The 22,396-nt window shown below is 41.8% G+C and overlaps 1 protein-coding gene across 1 annotated transcript in view; it reads right to left on the minus strand.

Annotated features, from left to right (window-relative positions):
* Positions 1–22,396, minus strand: part of SPTLC1 (serine palmitoyltransferase long chain base subunit 1) — a 205,640-nt gene that overhangs the window by 148,366 nt on the left and 34,878 nt on the right. Inside the window, exons 4-5 of the mRNA XM_029618817.1 lie at positions 12,285–12,378; positions 3,373–3,445 (exon numbers count right to left, since the gene is read on the minus strand). Of these exons, the coding sequence (XP_029474677.1) occupies positions 3,373–3,445; positions 12,285–12,378 (167 nt within the window). The remainder of the gene's footprint in view (positions 1–3,372; positions 3,446–12,284; positions 12,379–22,396) is intronic.

The following is a 22,396-nucleotide window of genomic DNA, read 5'->3' on the forward strand; positions in this document are numbered from 1 at the left end:
GGACACCAAGAGCTAAGACTTCAAAAATGTGCTTTAAATAAAATTCAAGCTTATGGTCTTGTATATCCCGTAAAGCTGTCGAACCCACCACTGGGATGGTTAGTGTGCTTTGTCACAGCGGTGACAGACGAATCCACCTTGGGAATTTTTAACATGTCCAAGCAGTCCTCAGGGAGTGGGTATAGCTTATCCATAGCTCTCCCAACACGAAGTCCAGACTCAGGAGACTCCCATTCCCCGAGGAGGAGCAAGCGGTGCATAGGATGAAAAGGGAAAGAACGCGGTAAGGCCCTAAGTCCCGCCAGGACAGGGTCCGTGTTTAGAGTCATAGCTGCAGCCACAGAATCCTCTGGGGGGGGGGGGGGGGTCAATTCCCAGTTCTTGAAGAACGAAGGGAATAAGAGGCTCCAATTCTTCCCACCTAAATAAGCGCAGAACACGCGGATCATCACCCTCTAAGGGAGGGGGGAGTAGAATCATCATCATCCCCAACATCGTGAGGGTCGGCCCCCGGGACCACGCGAACCCTAACAGGGCCTTGAGGGTCCAAAACCTCCTCAGATGAAGGCCTAGGAAGAATTGGAGGGGGGGAAACAACAGGAGGGGGGTCCATATCCCTTTGCAGACTGGCCAGATATGATTCATGCATTAAAAGTACAAAATCCGAAGAAAAACGGGCCCAGGCCAAACTTTTTGCGGGGGGGGGGGGGGGGGGGGGGGGGGGGGGTTGGAGAGGTGAGGGGGGTCAGAGCCAGCACCCCGAGAGCGAACCGGGTGCAAAAAGCGAAAGATTCGAGTCCCCTGCTCCCGGAGAAGCAGGAAGAGAAAAATCCAACATGGCCGCCACAGCCGCGCGATCCCGGGACGAAAAAGACTTGGCTGCACGGCGGGGAGTTCTTCCCAGAGGCTTATTTGCTGGCGGTTCGAGAGAGGGACCTTCACCCCCCGAAAGGCACCGAGAACAAACCCCTTCACGGGAGAGTCGGGAGGCCAACTCTCCACAAGCAGTGTAGCAAAATGGCCGCGGCATGAGGCAGGAGCCGCGATACAATCAAGAACAGCTGAGCCGGGAGCCCCAGAGGAGTTAGGCGGGAGATTGAACCCCGCTCTCTCCTCAAATAATAAAACTGCTGCCTTAAGGATAAAAACCTTTCAATTTTATATGTATTCTTTATTCGTTTTTTTTTTTGTAAAAGAACTGTATGACTAAAGCTCTGTGGAAAAAGGTAATAAAAAAGTTTTAGTTCCTCACAGAGTCAGGGGAATGAAAATCATCCCTGAAAGGCACATCCGAGGAATAGACCACTCGGGGCACGGCAGCAGTGGGGAGAGGGACTGGCACCACCAGTATCACCCACACAGGTCACCGGGAAGAGAACCTAGGCTGATAAATATCAAGGGGCAAAGCCCCCCTAGGAACCCCAAGAGCGAGGGAGACAAAAGTGTCTGCCCTAACACAGACAGAGGAAAAAATTCTCAGTGTTTTTTTTTTTTTAAATTAAAGAAAGCAAAATAAAAAGTACTTGCGTGAGCTTGCCCTTAAGAAAGAAGAACAAAAACCCAGAGGGCAAGCTAAACAGGGAACCGAGGGTGAGATGTTCCAACTGCTGGAGACAGACGAATACTGAGGGTTCCTGGGTAGGTTCTGTCCTTATATGGGCTGCCTCAAAATTCTGGTCTATCTCCACCTGCTGGAACGGGGGCTTAACCCATGGTCTGGACTGATCTAGGTACGTACAGGGAACAAAGCGTTTATCCATCAATATTCATCACGGGGAAAAAACAAACTTTTTTCATACACATCGCCAGTGGACCACAGCACGCGATTCACTCTCTGGAGTGAACACAAGCCCCAATCGCCACCTCATGGTAAAGGAAGAACAAAAGGCAGAACCCATACTGTAGAGTCTTGATCAGAAAGTCCAGGTTCTCTTCAGAATGCAGAAAACTGTAGTCTTGGTAGGTTGTGATGCCATTAAAAAAAAAAAGACTCAGAAGAAGAATTGCATTACATTAGCTTTCAAGATCACACAGATTCCTTGAGATCTGAAGAGACATATGTAGTCTTCAAAACTCATGAATTGTAACGTTCGTGCACTGGAGTATCCTAGGTCTGCTGGGGATGCTATGTAGGCAGTGTTTAAAGCTGCTGGGGAGGAAGGGAATCATGGTCATTGTTGAGGGCTACATCTGGTGAGCAGATTTAAGGCCCAGGATTGCTCGGCTCCTGGCCTCAGTCAGACTGGAAACAGTAGGAAGACAGGTCTATTAAAATAAGAGGAAAATCCCCCGGTAGTTGTGAACGATTCTGGCTCCTGGTGTCAGAATCTGTTCCAATTGTCTGGCGGGAGAAAGGAGGACCTACTGGGCCAAAATAAAAGCCCCTGAAGGAGACTTTCAGTGGGAGCATCAACGAGCTTTAGGATATACAGTTTTTGCTTACGAGGATTTAAGGGTTGCTGCCTGTAGCACTTTACAACACAATTATGTTCACAAATAAAGATGTATGTATTAGCAGATGACATATTTACGTTAGAGGTTTGAAACCTTTTTTGTATTAAAAAAAATGCTGTACTTTTCATTTGCTGCTTGTCTTCTTACATTGTTGGATTATGCAGTTTGAGAGAGAATCCAAAAAACATATTTTGTTGGAATCTTGCCTAATTTGATTGCGTTTTCTAGAACATGCCACCACTGCTCTAACACGCCATTTTTACATGGATTTAGTTATAAAGCGGCAAGAACTTGTGGTGGGAGTTTGGGCCTGATCCCTTCAGAAATGTATCCGCATTCAAAAGGCAGTGCTGGGCCAAGTGCTATAGAAGAGGAAAGCCTGCCAGCAGCCACAAGCGGTTTCTAATTTCCAGAACAGAACACAGCATCTTGCAAAAATTCAAGTATGTCTTGTCTCTCAGCTTGGGATGAGCCAACAATACAAAAAAAAGCAAAGTGGCAAAAAGCTCAGGCTGCTGGAACACTGCAGGGGCTGGAGTTTGCCGCTTCAGCTTCTTATTACAGCAGATGTGGCAGTTCGAGACTTAGGACCTCCCTAGAACCCCTCATTATAATTACAACTTTGGAATACACTTGAATAAAAATCAGTGCTGCACAGTGCATCCCCAAATGAGACACGGCATGGAATTATGAAATGATAGACTGCCCTCTTCTGGTTAGGCCGTCAGGAAGCTTGGCACTGAATTCTAGTACTCCGGTCCGCAATGCACAGTATCACACTTCCTGACAATCGTACTATTAACAATTTTTGGTGGAGACCTTTTCCATTAATGCATATAACTGACTAGAAAGTAAAGAGGCTTGAACTACTTTTAAAATATGAAAGCACATGTGTGATGAAAAGAGAACAACACTTACCAAAGGTGCCATAAAATCCTCTAGGGCCACAAGTACCAACACCGTATTTTTTCAAGGATGCTAGAGCCACACTCTGCAGAGAAAAATGCGTTAAATCAGTACCAGCCAACTCTATTACCAATGTGTGTGCTTCTATAGTATCATATGGACTTTTACCCTGAATCACAGAAACATGAGGCTCTGCGCGTGACAACAATTCAACAGAGCATCTCGCAAGCAACACAATTACCCGATGCACTACCAAAAAATATCTGACACTTACATGAGTGTAAGTTTTATTTTCTGTATGAACTGAAATGTTACTACATTCAGAAACACTTTCAGACTTATAAAAGTCTAACCAGAATTTCTCTGTTGTAGGATTGTCCTTAAAATTCAAAAGCTGCCCAAGATTTGCAAATGCTAGTCAGTTCACACTAGCAATGTTTGTAGGTGGTGTTACTGTAAACTGATACAGGCCTATATGTATATGCAAATGGCCTACTGAAAGGACCATTCACACTGCAAGAATCCATAGAATGAATGAGCAAAAGAACAAGCACTTTAGCACAGTAATGTCCTGTACAAAAGACCCTCTGATTTTTTTTTTTTGCCTGCTTTCTCAAACTAGCAGCCAAAAGCAGTGATTTCAGCATACAATAATTAGTGCAGAGTTGACACATCAGCTAAAAAGCAGAACTATGGGGTGGAGGTAGGGGCAATGTATGCAAGTCAGAAGAAAACACCATTCTTGGATCTCCCTGAGCTGCAACCCAGACCTCACCAAAGAAAGAGCTGCTTTGTTTGAACAGCACATATATACACTATGAGGGTTATATGCAAGAACTCTGCTGGCACACTGCCGATGTGCTGGAGACTCAGATACATATGAACTACTTAAAGTAATTGTATTAACTACATCTAGGTTACCTAAAATCTTTAATTTGCATTTAAAAGGCTGGTTAATACAAAGTCCCCTTCTGGGGCCAGCCCCTTGGCTCAAGCTACAGCACTTTGCTGTCTGACAGTGCAGACCAAGCCTGGGCATTAAGGCCTAGGGAGGGAGAGAAAGCAGCTGCCACTACAGTGGCAGTGCTTACTGGCAGCGGTGCTGAGAATATGCCTTTAAAGAGGCACCCTGGGGCAGAAAGTGGAGGGCTTTTTTTTTTTTTATGGACTGTGGAAGGGAAGAGGAGAAAAAGTATAAAATGTCTTTCACCTCATATAACGAGGGCCTTTTCCTTAAAATAAGGCAATGAATGCCTGGAAAAAACAATTTTCATTACATTTTTTTTTTAAGTTTGTTTTAAAGTTGTACACACTGCTCTGTGCCCTGGCAGAGGTTAGTCTATAAATGCGTGAAAGGAGACTGACATATGGCTGCATGGTGCATTTCAGGGCCGTTTCTCAGCTGTATTCGCCAAGGTCTTCTTGTTCCTAGCTTTAGGAGCTGACAGGGAAGAAGCCCATCTTGACATTTAGAGATGCCCACCCATCTCTGCTTTTTGTGGCAATTGATCTTGAACCACTGAGAAAGGAAAGTAATGCTGAAAAGTATAACAGTAGCCTGCCTGCTTTAAACTGACTTGCACTTACACTTAATTTTATTCAACATTTATGAAATGGATCCAAAATGATCTTAGTACTGCACTAAGGAGTGGCATTTTCCTTCCCTTAGAATTAGGTAAATTACATAGGAAACAGGAAACCAAGGGCCAGAAAACCACATAATGCTTAAGGAACTGATCTTATTTAGCAAAAGTCTCAGTTATTTGACCTTAGTAGACTAAATCATTTTTTTTTTTTATCAGTTGCTACTGCTTTAGACAGTTTAGACCATTCAAAATTGGGAGTTCAAACAAAAATAAAATCATCCACATATTCCTTTTTGGTTTTCACTTCTTTTTTTGGATGCAGAGTTAAGTGTTTCAAGTTTTTGAAATCTCCTGTCCTGAAAGCTGCAGCATTTCCAGCTCTAACTTACTCCAGGTGCTGCTGTGGTTTCACAACAGTATACTCTGCAGTACTAAGCTGACATTACCTAGGGAGAGACCAGGAAACTTTACATACAGGGAAGGAGAGACGTGCTCTCTCTATAGCAAAGTGCATGCCCCACTCACAAGAAAATGAGCTACAAAAGTGGGTTGCAAATGTTTACCTAAAGCACTCAGGTATGTTTCCATGTATTTCAAAAATAAAGTCAATACAGGAACTATCTACTTTTTGCCAAATAGCTATCTCCAGTTCTAAACATCATGCACTATTTTGCTAATACTAAATCATTCCAAAGGAATCAGCATTTTTAAGAAAAGGCATCCTTAGCATTTCCATACCTGCATCATTAGAAAATACCCCCTCCCCCCAAAAATTTATATACACACACATTTTATGCAAAGCTGCCTTAAGACAACAGCAAACAAAATTCTCTTATTTATTTAAAGCTTTTTATATACCGAGGTATAGCTAGCTGCCTTCACTCTGGTTTACATCATCAACAACCATTACATAAAACAGTAAGTGAACTCAGAGAACGTGAGCAACACGATTATTCCTTATTACAATTTACAATTTAACACAAAACACAACCTTACATCTAACAGTAACTGGTCTGAGTAACAAAATTAAAAATTAAAAAAAAACTAACCAAAAATTCTCTTATTATTGACATATCTAATCAACATTACACATTGTCTAAGATAAGACAGTAAAACATATCAGGTAAACAGGGGGGGGGATCTAATCATGTGTAGTATGTAATCTATAGGCTTATTTTAACGCATTCATAGTCCTAGCTTTATGTTCGCTATTGCATACCCAACGAAGGTATGTATTATTATTATTAATAAGTATTATTATTCTTATGAAGTCTGACATAACAAAAAATGAATGCAGTGGCCTGGAAATTATACTACCCTCTGCTGTACCTGACAGTATTGTGGAGAGCATTTTCAAGGAGATCTAATCACCTAGCTATGGAGTTAGGTGTGTATATTTGCAGGCGTGAAAGTTACCAACCACTAGACAGCTGGATTTAGCTACTCAAAAATTAGGCATTCCAGAAGCAAGGTTGGAGCAGGAAGACAAATTAGCAAGCCAAACTTAGGAGTAGCTATTACAAGCTTGAATCTGGCCAGCTAAGTTTAGCTGGCTAACTTTAAGCCCATTTTCAGCCAACATCTGGCCAGCTTCAAGGCAGATGAAAATCAGCTTAAGATAGCCAGCTATCGTTATTGCTCTCCTCCAGGCTGAATATTGGTTCCTATATTCCTGTTGATATAACTGTAGTGTATAATATATAATAGAAAATAATGTGTGGCAAACAATATACTGGTCAATATATACTAACAAAAGATTTCTATTTGTGAATGCATACACATCAGTGGTACATAGTTCCAAGCACAAAAGGATTCAAAGTATGAAATGAGGACCCCGACACGGCCGTGTTTCGCATCAGGGCTGTGTCAGGGGGGGGGGGGGGGGCCAAACCTTCCATAAGTCTATAAATCCAAAAAAAATATAAATAAAATATTGAGCAGGATGGTGACCACATAATTACATAATATACACATTTAAGGAACTTTGGTAAGGTTGGAAAACAGGGAAATGCAAATAAACATACAAATCGAAGAGCACATTTCATACAAAAGTATAACAAAAATAAAACATAATGAATGAAGAATCCAGTAACTGCAACCAGCTTAACAGGAGTACCAAACAACAAAGCAGGTAGAACTGACCAAAACCACCTAGGAGGTGTAAGGCAGGACAAAGAGAGACCAGTTGAGACTAAAAACTCCTGAAAACTACTCAGCAGGTTTTCACCAAACAAAACTAACTTCATTCCAAGAGGACAGGGGGTAAAGGTCAAAGTTAATGTTGGAGGATTCTGCGGCCACTGATCATCTTGACAAAGTGAAGGAAAAACAGAAAAAACAAAGAAGCACTAGGTGAGCAGAAACATATATAGTTTTAGATAGATAAATGGAGGACGCTGAACAAAAATAGGATACCTGAAGTATAGCGCACAGCGTCAAGTTTTAATGAAGGGCCGTAGTCAAAGGAACTCCGGGATCTCCACCCCGGCACGGGGCGGGGATTTAATCTAAAACAATATTAGGGGAAAGCATCGAAATAGCCTTAAAGAGTGAAACTCGTGAAAGTATAGACTCAGACAAAAGCCGGCAACTGCGGGGTGAAAAACAGAGGATCAATAATATAACAAAGGTGGTAAGGGTTCAAAACGCAGGTGCACCACCGCTGCCTAAGTTAGATGAGCTAATGTGAACGAATACGAGTTACCAGGACTACAAAGAAGGTGTACATGTGATTACAAGGTATTTGTGTTTCTATTATTTTTCTCAGATTACACTGTTTTGGTTTGTGAACAGATTGAAGAGATGAATACGTGTATCGGCACACTAAGCCCCCAGCACTCTATTATTTATTATCTTTATCATTCTCCTCACTTTTGGCAACCACTACTTGAGCCTGTATCTTGATATCTTTTTTTATAACCTTTTCTATACACCTTCTTTGTAGTCCTGGTAACTTGTATTCGTTCACATTATCTCATCTAACTTATGCAGCGGTGGTGCACCTGTGTTTTGAATTATTCAGCACTGGCCAGTTAAGTAACTTAGCCGGATAGGACTAATCCAGCTAAGTTACGATGAATATTCAGAGGCACAGCAAAGCCGCTGAATATATGGATATGTGTGCACACTTAGCCAGTTAAGTCTACCCAGCTAAGTTTAGATCTGCTCTATGGGGCATCTAAACTTAGACATAAACTTATGCAGCTATCTCGCTCTGCCCCCAATCTGCCCAGTACACGCTTACTTTTTGTGCATATAACTTTTAGCCGTACAAGGGACTTATGTGGATAAGCGGCGACCATTGTTCGTAGGTGCATATTTAGTGGTTGCTACTTAGCCGCATACGTCCCACTTATCTGGCTAAATAGCGCTGAATGCACTTTGAACACTGGGCCCTAGATTTTTTTTTTTTTTTTGCCTACTCATGTATGAACATCTCTAAATTTCTTTTGTTTTAAATTTATTCTTTATTAAATTTTTTACATCAAATGTTATAAAGAAAGAAAATCAACTATATCAAGCAACTACAATTCTCAACATACAAATAAACAATTAGAAATATTTGAAGAAGTCCTCATAACAAGGGGACAGCTTATTAGGAAAAATAAAGCAAATAAGGGAATAATTAAAAGAAAAGTAGCCCTGGATCCAACCTTGGCCACAATATCACCAACATATAATTAAGCTGTCTACTAAGAATACTTCAAGATGTGCGGGGCCCATAAAGATGAACGTATGACCCTGTAAGTTTATCACACACTTACAGGGAAACTTTAGGTAGAATGAAGTCCCAATAGCCAAAACCTAAGGTTTCAACTGGAGAAACTGTTTCCTTCTTAACTGCGTCTCTCTAGAGATGTCTAGAAATACCTGCATCTTTTGTCTGCAAAATAGACTGTCCTTATATTTGAAATATTGACAAAAAAATCCGAGTTCAGTGCAAAAGTAACAACGAAGGTAGCTCTTTTTGCTAAATCATAGGAAGAGGATTGAAGGAATAATGAAAGATCAGTACTAGAGAAGGGCATTAACAAATCCATAGTCTCCTCCTCTGGACTTAAGATCACCCTTTTAGAAGGTAAATAAAAGCAGTTGGACAATAAGAAATTCCTACCAGGGGAAAAATTGTAAAACCTCGGTTACGAGCCTGGGGAAGATCCAAGATAGCTCGTTAGAGTGAGGACGTGTAACGTCTCTCTCGCCATCTGTTTGCAAAAATTTTACCTATGCCTCACTCGGGGCGAAAACGGAGAGCCCATGAGAGGCTGACTATGGAGGCTTCTATGGGCAATGTAAGAGGGCCGATGGACGCTCACCTCCTCAGAGGAATCGGATTGCCGAGAGAGGAGTCGTAGGAGGATAGCTGTGGAGACGCTGTAACAGCCGGCGTCCTCCATGACTCAGTGACATCGCTCTCTCCGGCAGAACGAACAGCCCCTGTGAACCCAGCAGCAAGTCGGACGACTAACCTGGAACACTCGGAGGTGCTTCCGGGTCACGCCAGGGAGAGGGCCCCACAAGGAGCTGAGGGAGCTCCGGGGAGTTTGGGACCACCAGTAACCTCTGGGACGGAGGGCGAAGTGCCTGATAGAGGAGAAATGCAGCCTTTAGAAGAGTTAGTTTCCTGGCAGCACGGCGGGGAACCTGAAGAAGATATATTGCAGGAAAGCTACCCTGAACCACCTCCAATGGTAAAGCCAGAATCTTTTTCTCTCGAATCCATATGGACAGCAATAGAAACTTTGAATAAAAATGTAGCTATACAAATTAGACCTCTCATGAAAAAAATGGGTCAAACTGAGTTACAGCTGCAAAAGTTAAAAGAGCAAGTTACAGAAAATAAAAGGGAAGTTGCAATTCTAAAATCAGATATGGGGGAAATGAAAAAGATGAATTATGGAATGGCTAAAGATAATTCATATTTATTAAGAAAAATGGAAAATCAACAAAGAAGCAAGGACTTACGACTGATTAATTTCCCCAAGAAAACTACAGCTACACCAACAGAAATGTGGACTAAGTTTGCTCAAGGGATACTGAAAATTCCACAGGCAGCTTTACCCCCACTGACTAAAATTTTCTATCTCCCTATAAGGTAAAAAATTCCGACTGAAGGAAATGAGATGCACCAGTTATCCCCACTGAACTTATCCACAATTCTTGAGTCGTCTATAGAGGAGGCGGCCCATCCTGCACCATTAATTATTTTGTTTCTATTAGACTCTGATAGGGATTGGGTTCTCAAAAAGTATTTTCGTAATAAATCTGAATTATTTCTTGGTATGAGAGTACAAATTTTTCCGGACTTTGCCAGGGAGACGCAGTTTAGGAGGAAGCAATTCCTAGAATTAAGAGCGGGTGTTGTTCAGATGGGTGCCAAATTCTCTCAGGTTCCCATGTAAATGTCTAGTTAAATTTAAAGATTTAACATATACTATTTTTTAACCTTCTCATTTAGAAAATTTTATAAAAGAAAGATCTATTACTGTACTAGGAGGTTGCTCAAATCCAGAGCCTGTATAACCTCATTTAAGGATGAAGTGTTCTATAGAATTTATAACTTTTCCTCCCTAGCACTTTCCTTAATGTATGGCTTTAATTTTCTCTTAGAGTAAGTCGTCTCCTGTGTAGGATCTTCCCCGACCTAATTGTGGGCTATGAATTGTAAGACAGAATTATATTTCCTGTATTATGTAATATTTGTTTGTCATTACTATTCTCTCTTTAAATGTATACAATTATATTCATTGTAAAAACTCAAATAATAAATTAAAAAAAAAACCCTCGGTTACATATTTCTTAAACATTTTATTATCTGAAATAATAGGAGTTTGAGGAAAATTCAGGAAACAAAGGTTCCTAGATCACAATTTATTCTCTGTTTCACATTTATGGCAGTGAAGAATGTAAATTAGTAACTGCCCCAGAAAATGCATTAACAATCTCTAAGACAACTGTTCTGTCTCTAGATCAAGTAATTTAGAAGTTGCTCCAGCTGACTACTCACATAGCTGGTTCACAGTATTGGACAGAGTAGACTCTATCCTAGAAATCGCTGTCCAACTGTCTCTCAAGGAAATCTCGACTGACTCAGTAGAAGTACTCATCTCAGCTCTCTCGGATGACAAAAACTTGCACAGGAACTAGGACAACACATGCAGATCTAACCACTGCAGTTACATCCTTTAATATAGGTGCCACCGACTCCCTGTGCAGCAGCAGGAGGAATTTCAGTAATCATGTCACCCTGCACTACTTGAGGAGTGCTACTCACACTCAAGTACGTTAGTACTAGAATCCTCCAGTAAAATACCTGACAAAATTAAAGGCTTTGGCGATGGAGTTCACGCTTCCGGTGAAAGAGAGGTCTCTGCTAATTCGGTACAGAAATGTACTTGCAGTGCTGAATTAACCCTTTGAACATGTAGGGCCCATAAGCCCATGCGTTAAGGTTGGTGTAGATGACAAAAATGAAGGCTTGCCTTTCCTTTTCTTCCTCCTCAAACCGATAGAGGAAGAAAAAAAAAATCAGCATAAGGGGCATGCCCCTTTGGTGCAGTGCTTAGGCGTGACGCTCTGCATCGCTTCTTCTAGGCCCCTGATGGAAGGAGTCATTAACAGCAGCTGTCCATTGCTGTGCCTGCAGCGTCTGCCTCCAGGAAGCCTCCGGGGTCCTGGGCATTGGAAAACTGGCTGGCCCCGGCCATCTCTAAATACTGTTTGTTCCAACTTAAAAGCCTTGTCCTCGCCTCCTCACTCAAGCCTAACTAATGGCCTGGGACACTTTTCTATGCCTTGTGTGGATCATGTTTTTTCACTGTTTTGAGGTTTATTTATAACAAAAAATAAATAAAAAGCTAATTAACCAATTTGCAGCTGATAACCCTACTGAAGAGGGTGTTTTCCATAGATTCACAATGTGCCTTTATAATGTGAACCAACAGCAGAAAAATACTCATGGCAAAAGGCCATTAGTGAGAATCCATGAAAAATACCTCAATTTAGAAAATCACCAGCCTGCTGGTCCACCTTACATGACTCAATCTAGCTCAAGAAAGAGAAGGCAAGGCAGCAATGGAGTCAGAAACTTGGGTTAAGATTTAGGATGATCAGTTTTAGGTCTTGGCAGGAAGATAAAATGAGAAGCGGTGCCCACACACGGGAGCCAAGAAGAGGGAACACTGCAAATCACGGCTTTAGCATCTGAAGAGCAAAACATGGCTCATGCCAGAACAGTACATTAAAGGAGGTTTTAAAGTATGTGCAAGGCTCTAATTATAAGCCTTAGACATATGTTATGTTTATTTATAAACACACCAACCGGATTTAGGGACTCACCTTAACTCTTTCATTATCCAGAAGACCAAGGAAATTAAAAGAAGCAAAGTTTACACATTCTTTACCATTCACCACAATTTTGTGGCTTGGAGGGCTACAAAAAATAAATAAATAAACAATGAATTAATACAGGCAATACAATCATTCACAAGTTAGTTTTTAAAACAATAGTAGCTCAGTGGTTCAAAGAGTCAACTTGCTGTTTCTTGGTTCTGCAGCTTTGGTAGTCTTTTTTTGTTTCATTTCCATTTTTTGTCTTACTGCATTTCTTATGTTCACACTTGTAGAATAAATGTGTACCTTTCATTATGCAAATGTTCATTTTTCAGATCTTTCTTTCCCAGAGCTCACTCTTTAGCTGATCAAGCTTTACCAACCGTGATTATCAGCCAAGTGCTTGGGGCACCTTAGCTAGTTTGGTTTTCCGGATATCCTGAATGAATATGCAGACCTATAGTGGCATGCATATTCACAGCAACTTTTGCAATAAAAATGTTTCCCATAGCTACAGAATGAGAGAAAATCCTTTATGAAGAAGGGCCCCTGTGTACAGACTGAAAACCAAAGCTGCTATGGTGCCTCCAAGGACTGGGAAGAACCACAGCTTTACTAGCATCATCTCTACCTGCAGAGCGTTTTGAAAACAATGTAGCACCATGATTTATTAAGATTCTGAATAGTGTAGGTTCTTTAAGCTAGAAAAAATCTCAAGAGGGTCAGCATGAATATCACCTCAAAAATTTGTATCAAAACAATTATTTAAACTTAAGGAATTATCTACATTCTTATGCTAGTATAGCTGCTCTAAATATAAAAACAGATGTTGTCAGTGGGGAGATGATCACTTCGTTCACCGATCCCATCCTACCCTTCCCTTGTTACTAAGGTTCTCTGTCAACAAGCAGGAATCAATCAGCCATAACGCATGGGCGACATCATCTGAGGGTGCCGACATGGACCCAGCTATCAGAGTTCAGGTAAAGTATTTCCAAAAATGAGCAGGAGTTCCCGTGAGCAGACACTGCCTTTGTGCCCCTCAGTCTCGTCATCCAAGCCACTTCATGGACATTTTCTCAGTCTGTTTTATTCCTACTTTTTATAATTTTTGCCTTGGGTTTTTTTTTAGCTTGCAAGACCCTCTTTTCATTGCTGCCCTGGCAGCCTCAACAGAATTTAAAGTTCTACTCAAAATAAAATACATTCAAGGCTAAAAAGCAGTCAGCAGGATTAAGGCCTATAGGTGAGGGTGTCACATGTCTGTCACATGGTTTGCTGTCACTGCCTGGGCCATGATGCTCCCATCTGTGGACGCAGCAGTGCCATGCCTGGAAGATGGAAGCTCTGCGGAAGGCACCATCAGGAAAGTCGCTCCATTTCCCAGAACAAAGCCTCTTCTGGCTTCTGGTGCCATCGAAAATAATCTGTCTCCCTGACACGGACTGATCCAGCAAGTCTGTTGGGAAGGCACTCCCCCCACCCCAAGGCACCAGCTTCCAACAGGTCAGAGGCTGACTGTGGTATGGTAGCAAAAGGACTAGAAGAGGCACTGAGAAGTGTGCCTAAGTGGTGCGAAAGATCCTCTCCAGAGTTGCCACCCTTGGTGTGAAAAAGTTAGCACTGGATGTATAGCTCCGCTGAGGCAGTTTTCTGATGCCAAGAAGAATATCTGCTCCCTCAGCAAAGGTTGCTTCATTTATTTTCCAGACACAGAAGATACCCATGGCACCAAACTACCCATTTTACTTGGAGGCCCCAACCCCAGTGTCATCCGTCTTATGGACACCAAGTGCACTCTTGCACCCCAGGTAACATTGGTTTCAGAGGATGGCACATCACTTCAGGAAAAGCACCTATCTAGAGGGGGAGGTGCAGGCAGTATCCTTGCTGGCACCTTAATCCTGAGTGGGCCAGATGCTTCAGAGATCATGGCTCTCATATCGCTGATCACACATTCTACACCACCTGCTGTGGCAGTACTCAGTAAAGATACATTATCTGCTGATACCCAGATAGGTTTATTTCCTCCTACTCCAATGCAGAGGGTTCCTCAGACTTGGTTAAGAATTTCTTTGCCTCACTAAGTCCAAAACACCAAAGAGAGAAATTGGAGCCTCTTCTATACAGAATGGAGGAAATGTTTCCATAGAGTGGGGGCTCAAGGAGTCCCCAGGAGGTCCAGGATTCTCTGCATGGATTTCTACTGGTGGGACCAAAGTCCCCTGCCTGCCTTGACCAATTTTGCATCCTCATGAGTTACAGGGGGGAAGAGGTGGAATCAGCACATTTGGTGTTCCTACCTGTCCTCTCTCTCTCTGAGGTCACCTCCTCAGCCTCTTTGGGGTCCTGGTAGAGTGCCCTTGTATGGTCAGGTGAAGACAACATCACATGGATTGCTTAACACCCTTTATCGGACTTTCCTCAACTTACTTTTCCTCTGGAAGATTTCCGTTATTTTCGCTTTCTGAAGAAACTGATGAAGACATTATCACCCTGAGAAAAGAACAGGACCCAAGAATGGATGTGGTCAGCTTGTTACAATTTCTGCAGCTTCTTGCTGATTCCATGCCCATCCTGGTGCAAGGCTTCTGGAAAGATCTCAAGATGCAGATATGGCAGGCACCCATGTCGTGCCTTCCGGTTGCCCACAACATTAACTTGGAGTCTAGGCTCCCCAAGAATTGGCGTGGTCCAGTTGCTGCACCATTCCATTGTAATCTGAAGGAGTTTTGACATATTAGGGAAGAAAATCTTCCAAGGGTCCAACTTAGTGCTTAGATTGTACCTCACTGTTCATGGCGCAACATTTACATGAATTTGTGCAGAAGCTGAAGCCCTTTACAGAAGTGAATAATCCTAAGCAGGCAAAATTCCAACTTGCCTTGGAGAAAAAGGAGGGTGGGAAGCATTTAATTTGATTTGAGTATGAGGCCTGTGGCTTGAACCTCAGGAGTTTCTATAAGAGTCAGGGGTTCAACACTATCTTGGCTCAATTCATGAAACAGCCCTTCAAAGTCAGTCGACTTGAAGTTTCTCACATGCAATGTGGTTCATTTTTGTGGCCATCACTTAAACCCAAAGAGTAAGAAAGTTACAGACTTTGGTTACCTATACACCATACCTGCTGTTTTTTCACAACATGTATATGGGCTGTGGAAATCCGAAAGAACTGTATTTGATTGGGGGTGAAGGGCTGATTTGCTCGGAGCAGGAGAGAGACCTTGGGGTGATATAGAGTCTAACGATCTGAAGTCGGCGAAACAGTGTGATAAAGCGATAGCTAAAGCCAGAAGAATGCTGGGCTGCATAGAGAGAGGAATATCGAGTAAGAAAAGGGAAGTAATTATCCCTTTGTACAAGTCCTTGGTAAGGCCTCACCTGGAGTACTGTGTTCAGTTCTGGAGACCGTATCTCCGAAGGGACAGAGACAGGATGGAGGCGGTCCAGAGAAGGGCAACCAAAAAGGTGGATAGTCTTCATCGAATGACTTACGAGGAGAGATTGAAGAATCTAAATATATATACCCTAGAGGAAAGGAAGAGCAGGGGTGATATGATACAGACGTTCAGATACATGAAAGGTTTTAATGATCCAAAGTCAACGACGAACCTTTTCCGTTGGAAAAAAAAATCAGCAGAACCAGGGTCAGGATTTAAAACTCCAGGGAGGAAGACTCAGAACCAATGTCAGGAAGTATTTCTTCACGGAGAGGGTGGTGGATGCCTGGAATGCCCTTCCGGAGGAAGTGGAGAAGACCAAAACTATGAAGGATTTCAAAGGGGCGTGGGATAAATATTGTGGATCCATAAAGCCTAAAGGTTGGGAATGAAGAGAAAAGGTATGGGGGTGGCTTGTAGGAATAAACACTGTGGATCTATAAAGCCTGGAGGATGGGAATGAAGAGAAGAGGTATGGGGGTGGCTGTGGGAATGACGGCTACTACCTGGTGATTAATACCTTATTCAATAAACGTTCACACGGTTAATGAGACTCCAACATTGCTCTATGCTTCAACGGCAAGAGGAAATGTGGAAAAGAGGATTTGCATTCAGGCAACAAACAACAAGGTAGCACAGAGTCTGGGTAAACAAATAAGCATGGGAGTAGCTTGCTTGCTTGTTGCGGTGGCTACTACCCCAAACCAATTTAAGCCTGTTACTTCACTTGGAAAGCATATCCAGCGCAGCTCACTGCTTCAACGGCAGGGGGAATGAAGAAATAGGATTTACATCCAGCCAACATTTAACAAGGCATTGATCCGAGCAGTATGAGTATACAAACATCGGGGTAAATTGCTCGAGATGACTATTACTACCCTCAAAAATTAAACCTTATACTTCACTTTGATACAGCTCCAACACTGCTCTCTGCATCAAAGGTGGGGGTGGAAGGAAATTAGAATAAAAAAAGCTACCAATAGGGGCCCTGAACTCAGCGGTCGGAGTAACAGATAAGTATGAGAATATAAGTGTGAAAGCTTGCTGGGCAGACTGGATGGGCCTATTGGTCTTCTTTTGCCATCATTTCTATGTATGTTTCTATGTATGAGCCCTAGCATATTATTTCAGGAGGACTTGACCTTGCCATCAAGATTCTCAACAATGTGTGTCCTTTGATCCTAGTAAATTGGGAAGGGCAGTTGCCCAAAGAACTCTAACTGGCAAGCAGACTGTATGGCACACTGTTACGCTATGGCTGGCTTACAGATTATATTCTGTCAAGGCTCATCAAGCAACAACCATGGCACCATCAATTGCTCATCTGCGAGCCACTGCTATTGAAGATATGTTTGCATCTTTACATCCCATTACTGTCTGGACAGCATGTCATGGAGAGACAGTAACTTTGGACAAGCAGTTCTGCACAGCCTGTTCAACCAGTACCACTCTCCACTGGTGGGGTCAGAGTAGTATGTTATGTAGTTTCTCCACAATACAGTCTCAGCTTGGGATTCACCTTGTGTTATAACAAGATTCATGTCTACCCTGTCAACAGAGAAAGCAAGTGTACTTTTCTGTAAATAAGTAGATCTATATTCAGCCCTTATGTGGCTCTGGTAGCTAGCCAGATAAACTTAGCAAGCTAACTAGTGTGGTATATTCAATAGTGCAGCTGTGCCACTGAATATACCGGGCTATCTTAAAACTAGCCAGATAGGTTTATCTAGCTAACTTTAGGACAGCTGTATGGGACACTTAGAGTTAGCCAGATAAGTGATCTGGCTAACTCTGAATACTGGAGTCAGCAGGATAACTTATCCAGCTAACGCAGCTCCTCCCCAAAATGCCCCCTGATTTATCCAACCAAATTCTAACCAGACAAATTATCTGGCTAGAATTTAGCTGGTTAAGTGGCCAAATTTTCATTTAGCTGGATACTTTCTTAGTTATCCGGCTAAATACATTTGAATATGGACCTCAACGTTCTCTGTAAACAGCAGGATGAATCAGCCATATTTTATATCCACCTGTCTCCCTGAAGTGTCGACTACCTCACTAAAGCTTAAGGTCTGGAAGACACTGAGGGGCTCATGAGGTAGCATCCACACATGGGAACTTCTATTCATGCTCAGAAAGACAATCTGAGCTCGGTCTGTGCTGGCACCATCTGAGGGTCTATGGAGACCCCATTTACAGATAAGCACACTTGTTTTCCTTGGTGCCCATCCCAAGCATGCTTGAATTCTGTCAGTTCTGACTCCTACCACCCTGCTGGAAGTCTGTTCTGTGTGTCTGGCAATTTCTGAATTAAGTATTTTCTCACATTTCTTTTGAACTTCTCTCCCTCCTGCTTCATACAAGGACCTTTTGTCCATGAGTTTCTTATCTGATATCAAATAAGATCTTCAAGCTTTGTGGGGCACATGTGGAAAGTAGGAATATGTGACTGTAAATGTTTTAAAGTTGTAATCCACTTAGTTTGCTTGAATACTGGAATAGGCGGAATACAAAAGTATTTTAAATACTCATCTAGTAGCAGTTTTAATTTTTAAGCCATTATAATTGTATATAGTTTATATTGCTCTCCTGCAAATCCACAGCAAACAACTGGATGTGTGTTGCATTGGTATTTATTTATTTTGTTTTTTAGTTTGTCCAGGATGTGCAATGTCATTTGGGAAAACAGAACCAATACAAACCAAAGAGGTAAATATGCAGCTGAGTTAGTCTGCGACTTTTTCAAACATGGCTGCTTACAGGCAAACTGTAGTGAAGTAGATGACATTATTTAAAAGTTATGATGTACCACAAAATGTAATATGGTTCACGTATCACTAATCTGCCATGTGGACCTGTGAAATAATACATGAAGGATGCAGTTTTCTTTCATGAAAACAGATTATTTTTAAATCAGTTTTCAAAGTTGATTCCCCTTTACATAAACAACTGCCAGGATGAGCCACATACACTAAAGAATTTTTACCATAGATTCAAAATAGCAGAAACTCTTTAGCACATCTGGCCCATGGTGTGCTGTGTGGGATCAGTTCCTGGTTTGGTCTGGCAGAATACCTTCACTTTCAAGTTATTTCCTTTCTTAGTACAAAATATTCAGTAGGGAGTGCTTTTGTACAGACCTGACAAACTTTAGTATAGATACCCCTGGGATTTCACCATTAACAAAAAAAAAAAAAAAACCAGTTGTCCAGTAAGAGTCAAAAACCACAGATTAACACAAAGACACAGAAGAACAGATTTCCCAGCAGCAACCTGTTTGCCGAAATGATTTGGATATGGAGCAATAATAAATATCGTGCATTGTTTGCAATGCATCCTGGTACGTTTTGCCCGCATGCATTTCAGCCAGTTATCAAAATGGAAACTATCAACCTTTCCCTTTGAAAACTGGCAGCTGCAAAGCAAATGCACTTAAAGTGACCATATATTTTGTATTTATTTGTGTGGAAGGCAGAGTGAAAGCAAAATAGCGTGTGTACGTTTGAAAATTCCATATTTGCAAGCTGTTTCCCTCACCAGACTTAAACACACCCAAGGAACACACACTTGTAATCCGGCTAACAGCACACGTACTGTGGCAGCCCACATATACTTTTAGGACGGCAATTCTTCAACAAGACTATTTACTAGGGTAAATGGTTATGAAAATTGCCCCTATAAAGTGTTCACTATGCCAGTATTGATGGCTGCACAACCAGTGATTATGTGGTCATCCAAGTCAGCACTGGAATTTTCTGGTTTTTGATATCTGATTCAGCAAAATTAATCTTAATTACTTAAAAATTCATAAAGTGAAACACAGTGAGGAGACCAGACCTGGGATGAAATTTAAAGGAAATGGAGAATAAGGAATAAATATATAAATTAATTTCTATTTCAATTCACACACATTTTACATGCTTTAGGACTGGTCACTAGTGGCATATGCTTGGTGCAGTAGAAGTAATTTCCCCAACATTTTAATTTGCCTGTTTCCTGGCTCCCCTCAGCTGATTTTAGAGGTTTTTTTAATGGACACATTGGCAGCAAGAACAAAGATTTTTATAGAAACATAGAAATGATGACAGAAGACCAAATGGCCCATCCAGTCTGCCCAGCAAGCTTTCACACTTATTTTGTTTTTTCTCATACTTATCTGTTACTCTTGGCCCTTATTAGTAATTTTTTGGTTCTAGTTACCTTCCACCCCCATTGATGTAGAGAGTAGTGCTGGAGCTGCATCTAAGTGAAGTATCTAGCTTAATTGGTTAGGGGTAGTAACTGCTGCAATAAGCAAGCTACTCCCACGCTTATTTGTTTACCCAGCCTGTGCCATTCAGTACTTGATGGTTGTTGTCTGAATATAATTCCTCTTTTCTTTATTCACCCATATTGCTACCTTTACTTTACCAAGAATTAATTAAAAAAAAAATTAAGTGGTTCCTCTTCAGCAGCTGATGTTGAATTTATATTGGGTATTAAGTTGCATTATTACGCTCTTGGTGATAAACACCACACTAAAACGTTGATTTACTAGGCTGCAAAGTGTCCTGCTGGAAGCCAAAGTCACTATGCATAGAGAGTCCTTTGTTTGGCCTGTGGGCAAGGGCTATGGCCCTCATAGCTTCCGACCACTTTTTACACTGGTACTATGTCAGGATAATAAGATTAAAAGCTCAGGTTGTCGAGTTATCATTGGACAACAGGAGAGCCAATGTCTAGTCGTGGCAGCTCACGGAGGACAGAAGCTCTAGAAAGAAAACACTGAAAGCTTAATATTTTTCTCTGTGCAATAACAATGGAAGCAAATAAATGGAAGCAAAAGAGCTTTCTCTGTGCAATAACAATGGAAAACAATAAACAATAAACAATAACAATAAAACATTTTTCTCTGTGCAATAACAGTGGAAGCAAATAAATGGAAGCAAAAGAGCTTTCTCCACAGCAGGTCCTAAAATCTGGAACACTCTCCCATCAGATCTCAGATCAGTGCAATGCTCCACTACATTTAAAAAACGACTCAAGACTTGGTTATTCAACCAAGCTTTCCCTTAACATCAACTTGCGGAATATCCCTGCCAATGATCCCCTCCGTGGGAACACGCTAGAGAACTATATAGACCTTCTCTAGAAATCACATATTCTTTGGCAGTCTAATTATCTAATAACATTATAATACCACCTGTTTAGCTAGACTACATTAGGCACCGTACCTTTTAATTATGTTATTAACCCCATATATCTTAATCCAAGTTAATTCGACCTGTTCATTGTAAGACATTTACTTGTCATTGTTATTGTTGAGAATGTAAACCGAATTGATCAATAATTCTGTTATTGGAAAGTCGGTATAGAAAAATGCTAAATAAATAAATAAATAAAATAAATAAAGTGACATTGAGCCAGCAATATATGAACCAATATATGAACCAAGAGCTATGCTCAAAACACAGAAGTTACAGTGGAGCTGTAGCCTAGTGGTTAGAGTGGAAGGCTATGACCCAGGGAAACTAGAGTTCAAATCCCACTATCGCTCCTTGTGACCTTGGGCAAGTCACTTTACTCTCCTTTGCCTTTTCTACAAAATTAGATCGTAGGCCTGCAGGGGATAGGGAAATACCTTGTACTGGCGTGAAACGGGAAACCGGGCTCAGGTGGACGAGTGAACCGGGCAAGATCTGTTGAGGCAGCTCTGTCAGCCTGCTGCCGACATTTGGGGGAAGATTAGGGGGAGTCCGGCCCCTTTTGTGACTGTGCTGCCAGCGGGAGTAATGAGCGAGAGATAAAAAGCTTTTGATATGCAATGGCGATGAGATTAAAGGCCAGTGCTAATAAAGGCGCCCATATTCATCATCGCCTTTAATCTCATTGCTGTTATGAGGTTCAGCTGTTCTTCATCCTCACTTTTATTAAGCCGCGCCTTTCTTCACCTGCGCTCTTTTATTGAAGCCCTTTTCATCTTTACCCTTTCTTGCTCATCCTTATCAAAGGATAACCCGAAAAACAGAACATAAAAAATTTCAGAGGGGGGCGCTCTTGAGCAGCAACCAAGATGGCTGCCTAATAATCTCGATGCTCTGCCAGATCTCACATTTAGCAGCTGAAAACCCATTTCAATATATGCTAATTTTCACTGGAAATACCTATTAAGTATCTCCAAGGACGTCTACTCCTAAGCTGGGGAAGATTGAGGCCGCTTTTGCCTCAAAACGGGCGAAATAAGAACCACCCACACCGGAGAAGTCAACTGCACCAAAAACTATGGTGTCCGTGGACTTAGTATTGCTTGAACTGAAGCAGCTAAAGGACATGCTACAACTTAATATCGAGGCTACGACGGCGATTCGTGGCGACTTACAAACAATGGCTCAACAAATGGCAAGTTTCCAAAGTCGACTTGAGGATGTGGAATCGCAAACCTCCTCACTCTTATTATCAACCGCGTCATTACCGCACATAAACCGGGAGGTAGAACAGTTGCAGCAAGAGGTTGAGGACCTCTCTAACCGCCATTGTCGCAATAACCTATGGATCCTCGGGATACCTGAAGGCGCTGAGGGCTCTGATGTGATCGCTTTTTTGATAAACATGATCCCCACTTGCTTGCAAGTAAAATTTGATCTTCCATTTGAAATTGGAAGGACTCACCGGATACCATCCAGGCCTCTGCGCAATTCC

This window comes from Rhinatrema bivittatum, chromosome 1 (assembly GCF_901001135.1).
Source record: "Rhinatrema bivittatum chromosome 1, aRhiBiv1.1, whole genome shotgun sequence".
NCBI classification, from domain to species: domain Eukaryota; kingdom Metazoa; phylum Chordata; class Amphibia; order Gymnophiona; family Rhinatrematidae; genus Rhinatrema; species Rhinatrema bivittatum.